This window comes from Oncorhynchus kisutch, unplaced genomic scaffold (genome assembly GCF_002021735.2).
Source record: "Oncorhynchus kisutch isolate 150728-3 unplaced genomic scaffold, Okis_V2 scaffold3918, whole genome shotgun sequence".
Lineage (NCBI taxonomy): Eukaryota > Metazoa > Chordata > Actinopteri > Salmoniformes > Salmonidae > Oncorhynchus > Oncorhynchus kisutch.
The window spans coordinates 278,530-285,154 of record NW_022265863.1 but is presented as its reverse complement, the minus strand read 5'-3'; the positions used below and the strand labels follow the sequence as shown (position 1 = coordinate 285,154).

Sequence of the window (6,625 nt, the reverse complement as noted above, 5' to 3'; positions counted from 1 at the left end):
AGTGTATAGTAGTATTAGATAGGTGGAGACTATACAGTATTAATAGTGTATAGTAGTAGTAGTAGTAGTATTAGATAGGTAGAGACTATACAGTATTATTAGTGTGTAGTAGTATTAGATAGGTAGAGACTATACAGTATTCATAGTGTATAGTAGTAGTAGTAGTAGATAGGTGGAGACTATACAGTATTAATAATGTATAGTAGTACTAGTATTAGATAGGTAGAGACTATACGGTATTAATAGTGTATAGTAGTAGTAGTATTAGATAGGTAGAGACTATACAGTATTCATAGTGTATAGTAGTAGTAGTATTAGATAGGTGGAGACTATACAGTATTAATAGTGTATAGTAGTAGTATTAGATAGGTAGAGACTATACGGTATTAATAGTGTATAGTAGTAGTAGTATTAGATAGGTAGAGACTCAATACAGTATTATTAGTATAGTAGTAGTATTAGATAGGTAGAGACGATACAGTATTATTAGTGTGTAGTAGTATTAGATAGGTAGAGGTTGCATACCTGGACACGGACCTCAAGGAGGTTGACCTTCATGGCCAGGAGCTCCCGGCTGTAGACGTCAGGGTAGTGGGACTTCTCAAAGGCCTTCTCCAACTCATGGAGCTGGAAGGTGGTGAAGGTGGTGCGGTTACGCCGGTGCTTCTTCTTAGGGCGGTCCTCCTTTGGAGGCTCGGGGGACTTTTCCCCGCTGCCCACCCCCTTCTGGAGATCTCCCAGGTCCCCGTCACACTCGTCCCTGGAGAAAAGGCCCGACTCTGAAGAGGAGACAGTCGAACAGGAGAGACGTGTGTGTTTAGGTATCTGTCTTCTTGCACTCGGTTCCTTTGGCAGTACCAGCTCTACTTACCAAAAGGCGACCTAATATGCAGCTCTCTCTACGGGTGATCTCATGGTCCCATGGGGACAGATGCCACCTGTTAAACCTGAGTGTCCTCATGTGGGAATAGATAGCTCTAATCTACATCAAGACTGTACTTGCCCTCTGCACTGCCCCAGACCTGATCATCTTTTCTAAGAAAACAGAGTGAGGTTGAAGCCCCACTACATATGGCTGATGGATGGTAGAAAACAGGGAGAGGTTGAAGCCCCACTACACATGGCTGACGGATGGTAGAAAACAGGGAGAGGTTGAAGCCCCTCTACACATGGCTGATGGATGGTAGAAAACAGGGTGAGGTTGAAGCCCCACTACACATGGCTGATGGTAGAAAACAGGGTGAGGTTGAAGCCTCTCTACACATGGCTGATGGATGGTAGAAAACAGGGAGAGGTTGAAGCCCTCTACACATGGCTGACGGATGGTAGATCTAATCCGAGTTTGTTAATTTATTAATCCAAATCAATTGAGGCTCAAGATTATCATCAGATCGTTGACTTGGTAACAAACATGTGAGGCAGGAAAAGTGGTCTCCTTAAGTCACTATGCTGTAATGTTACAGTAATAGAAGGATATAATGTTGTTATAATAAACAAAATATTTGGTACACCATCAGTCAGCCATTCATCCCAGCCAGGCCTACTTAGTCAGTCAGTCGATATCCAACCTGTTATTTCTTATCCAAGCCTGGTCCTAGATCTGGTTGTGTAAAAGGTGGAAACTACTAAGTTAAACATTGTAGCTATACTGTAGTGATAAACTGTAGTCTCTGAATCTTGAGAAAATTACAATCCAAGCACCGTGTGCTTTCAACTGTCCCCATCTTTCCTCCTGGATGAGGTCAGCACCGTGTGCTTTCAACTGTCCCGGCCTTTCCTCCTGGATGAGGTTAGCACCGTGTGCTTTCAACTGTCCCTGTCTGTCCTCCTGGATGAGGTCAGCACCGTGTGCTTTCAACTGTCCCTGTCTGTCCTCCTGGATGAGGTTAGCACCGTGTGCTTTCAACTGTCCCTGTCTGTCCTCCTGGATGAGGTTAGCACCGTGTGCTTTCAACTGTCCCCATCTTTCCTCCTGGATGAGGTTAGCACCGTGTGCTTTCAACTGTCCCCATCTTTCCTCCTGGATGAGGTTAGCACCGTGTGCTTTCAACTGTCCCCATCTTTCCTCCTGGATGAGGTAATCTAAGTAAACATTGTGACTACTCACGGAGAAGTGAAAGTCTTGGATACAAGTCTTATATGAACTGCTATTTCACTGATGTTGTTGCTGTATATGTTACAGATGTTTATGAGCAGTTATTAGTGCCTATGTTGTCCATTATAATGCATTATGCATGTCTCATAAGAGGTTATTCATAGGAAGGGTTACTTTTGTTTATTTATTTTATTTAACTAGGCAAGTCAGTTAATTAAGAACAAATTCTTATTTACAATGACGGCCTAGGAACAGTGGGTTAACTGCCTTGTTCGGGGGCAGGACGACAGATTTTTACCTTGTCAACTCGGGGATTCGATCTAGCAACCTTTCGGTTACTGGCTCAACTCTCTAACCACTAGGCTACCTGCCGCCCTTTACCTTGTCTTCATGTAATAAACAACATCACCTAGTCAATCAATGAATTAACCTATAACAACCAAGGTACTGACCGTGAAAGGCAGAGTGCTGGGTGCTGTCCTCCAGGCTGGCCAGGTATCTGTAGGGGTCTGACTGGCCCTGCTTCCCCTGGTGGGTCTCCAGGCCCTCAGTGTCCACCTCATGGGTCCGTTCGGACCCTACGGGAGTGAGCAGGAGGTACTGGTCCTTACTGAAGCCCAGGATCAGGTCAGTGCTGCGGAGCCGGCCTCCCCCACTAGACCCTCGTCCCGTCACCATGTCATTGTCTGGTGGCAGGCAGCCATCGTCCATCGTTCCCATGGTATCCATTGACAAATATGTCCAAGAAAAGCAGTATGTTGTCAAAGAGCACTTTGATGGGGGATGCAGAACTGTCTGTCCTTGGACTTTCTGTCAGTCTGCAAAACAGGGAAAGTTAGACACGTTGATCTCATGAACACAGGGTTTTGCAGAACGGTTCTGTTGTGAAAGTGCACATGTGCCTCTTGCATATGCCTCTTGTTAATATTGTGTCGTAGCCCTTTCCTGCAGTCGAATGACCAGAAATGCCGTCTAGTGGCCTCAGGGGTGGAATGTTATTCATAATTACTCAACATATTATTATTTTTACGCACCGAAAATCCAGTGTTTTTATGTCAAACGGTTTTGTTATATTTCAGTCTTCTGTGATGTACATAAAATGTAATATTGGGATGCAAACTCAAAATGTAATACATTTAAACTCTCTCTCTCTATATATATATATATATATATATATATATATATATATATATATATGACATGGTGAAGGTGTCTTGCTTTTTTTAAACCCATAACCATGTGTGTGAGGTTTTATACTTTTGTTTCAAAGTATATTTGTTTAAGACTACCAAGAATCACTGTGTGACACTGATTTAGCCCACTGCAGTAAAATGTTATGCAATGACATATTGGTTGTAATGCATATTACTACGGTAACAATCATATTGGTTGTAATGCATATTACTACGGTAACAATCATATTGGTTGTAATGCATATTACTACGGTAACAATCATATTGGTTGTAATGCATATTACTACGGTAACAATCATATTGGTTGTAATGCATATTACTACGGTAACAATCATATTGGTTGTAATGCATATTACTACGGTAACAATCATATTGGTTGTAATGCATATTACTACGGTAACAATCATATTGGTTGTAATGCATATTACTACGGTAACAATCATATTGGTTGTAATGCATATTACTACGGTAACAATCATATTGGTTTTAATGCATATTACTACGGTAACAATCAAGTTCCCTTCAGTTGGAAAACATTTGGGTATATTTGACGCTGATATGAACAATTCACATCTGATACTACTTGACATTTATTCATTATGTTCAATGCATGAAGGTACCTGGACTTATTTCTGTATCTTGCTTTGTCACATGTGCACCGGTTCGCATTAACATACAGTATCTCTATCCTAAAAACAATGTCAATTTGCCAGTTAGTTAAAAAAAATCTGATCTGAAATTATCAACATGTGTTTATCAAATCATATGTTATGTACAGCTAGCTACATTTATCAACAAGACCAAATCATATGTTATGTACAGCTAGCTACATTTATCAACAAGACCAATAAAGTATGGAATGGACCAGTTGAAAGATGAAACCATAAATCTTTGACAATGAAACATAGGTCTATTAATAAATACTGTAGTTACTTTCCCCCCCCCAAAAACATCTAAATCTGTCTTTGATTTTATTTTTAATTTTTAAGAAGAGACAATAGATGTATTCAAATGAAGTAGCCTATACCTTTTGCCATTGTAAAAACAGACTGCAATGAAATGAACATTTATTTGAACAATAATTATATCTTCAACAACAAATAGTTGTAACTAAGTGGTAGTAGTACTATCAACTCAAAATAAACAGCAATAATATCAGTAGCAGCATGTGTAAATATACTTACCTCTATCCAGGTAACTTACAGTACACACATCCTCTTCCAATGCTGAGCCGTGCATTGTGGTTCCTCTATCTGACAAGTTGTAAATGACAGCAGATGGGAGTTCTGGTAGCAGTGCACCTAGTCCTCCCAACCAGCTAAGTCCTTGAAAGTCTGCAAGCATATACGTGAGCAATGTAATAAGTACTGAAATGCTCTGTAACAAGGCAGGGGAGTTCCTCCCTCTTGGCTGCCTGCCCTAATCTTGTGGCCCAGGTGGGAGGAGGTAAGGTCAACGTTGTAGCTCCTAAGACCTTCAGGTGCCTGCCCTAAACTTGTGGCCCAGGTGGGAGGAGGTAAGGTCAACGTTGTAGCTTCTAAGACCTTCAGGTGTGTCATCTTTTTTACCAGTTTCTCACAGCAGGAAATTAATCCTACATCAATAGGAAATGGGAATTATAATGGATGGACATTTTTGTAAGGGTTGATAAAAAAAATTGTTAGGGTAAATCAAGTCTGATATTTTAAAGTAGAAATTACAAACTTTGGTAGCCTCTTTAAAATGTTGAATAAAGTACAAGTTTGCATTTCCTCCTGTGCAGTGACCAAATTACAGTTAGGTATTAGCACCCTTGATAAAGATGAGCAAAAAAAAGACAGTATAAAATAACAATACAAATACAGAGATAAACGATATATACAAAAGTATGTGGACGCCCCTTCAAATGATTGGAGTCGGCTATTTCAGCCAAACATGTTCAAATCAAATTTTAATTGTCACATACACATGGTTAGCAGATGTTAATGCGAGTGTAGCGAAATGCTTGTGCTTCTAGTTCCGACAATGCAGTAATAACCAACAAGTAATCTAACTAACAATTCCAAAACGACTGTCTTATACACAGTGTAAGGGGATAAAGAATATGTACATAAAGATATATGAATGAGTGATGGTACAGAGCAGCATAGGCAAGATACAGTAGATGGTATCGAGTACAGTATATACATATGAGATGAGTAATGTAGGGTATGTAAACAAAGTGGCATAGTTTAAAGTGGCTAGTGATACATGTATTACATAAGGATGCAATCGATGATATAGAGTACAGTATATACGTATGCATATGAGATGAATAATGTAGGGTAAGTAACATTATATAAGGTAGCATTGTTTAAAGTGGCTAGTGATATATTTACATCATTTCCCATCAATTCCCATTATTAAAGTGGCTGGAGTTGAGTCAGTGTCATCGTCAGTGTGTTGGCAGCAGCCACTCAATGTTAGTGGTGGCTGTTTAACAGTCTGATGGCCTTGAGATAGAAGTTGTTTTTCAGTCTCTCGGTCCCAGCTTTGATGCACCTGTACTGACCTCGCCTTCTGGATGATAGCGGGGTGAACAGGCAGTGGCTCGGTGGTTGTTGTTGCTGACAGGTGTATAAAAAAATCAAGCACACAGCCATGCAATCTCCATAGACAAACATTGGCAGTAGAATGGCCTTACTGAAGAGTTCAGTGACGTTCAACGTTGCACCGTCATAGGATGCCACCTTTCCAACAAGTCAGTTTGTCAAATTTCTGCACCTGCTAGAGCTCCCTCGGTCAAATGTGTTGTTATTGTGAAGTGGAAATGTCTAGGACCAATGTTCCGTGAACCGTGTTCAGCGAGTAAAAATCATCCGTCCTCGGTTGCAACACTCACTACAGAGTTGCAAACTGTCTCTGGAAGCAACATCAGCAAAATAACTGTTTGTCGGGAGCTTACGCAATGTCTCTGGAGCGGGAATCCTCACCGCCGACCCCGGACTAGAGGACACCACTGGACTGATGGTCGAGTCTGGAGTGAGTGGCGCCCCCGGACTGGAGGGAGACTCTGGCGGATCCGGACTGGAGGGAGACTCTGGCGGATCCGGACTGCGACCCGTCGTAGGAGGTTCCGGTCTGCGGCATGTTGTAGGAGGTTCCGGTCTGTAGACTGTCACCGGACGCTCTGGACTGGGTACTGTCGCCGGACGCTCTGGACTGGGTACTGTCGCCGGACGCTCTGGACTGGCGAGGCGCATTGTAGGCCTGGTGCCGGCACTGGTGGTACCGAGCTGGGGACACGCACCTTAGAGTGAGTGCGGAAGCAGGAACAGGACACACCGGGTTGTGAAGGTGTACTGGAGATCTGGTGTGT

General features: G+C 42.0%; 1 protein-coding gene across 1 annotated transcript; it reads right to left on the bottom strand.

The window, feature by feature from the left end:
• Positions 1–525: 525 nt before the first annotated feature.
• On the bottom strand, positions 526–2,908 carry LOC116372110 (retinal homeobox protein Rx2-like; the record flags this gene model as incomplete). The annotated part of the gene is made up of 2 exons (XM_031821197.1): positions 526–779; positions 2,548–2,908. Coding segments are annotated over 2 exons (615 nt in total), but the record flags the coding sequence as incomplete, so codon positions are not given.
• Positions 2,909–6,625: the final 3,717 nt, after the last annotated feature.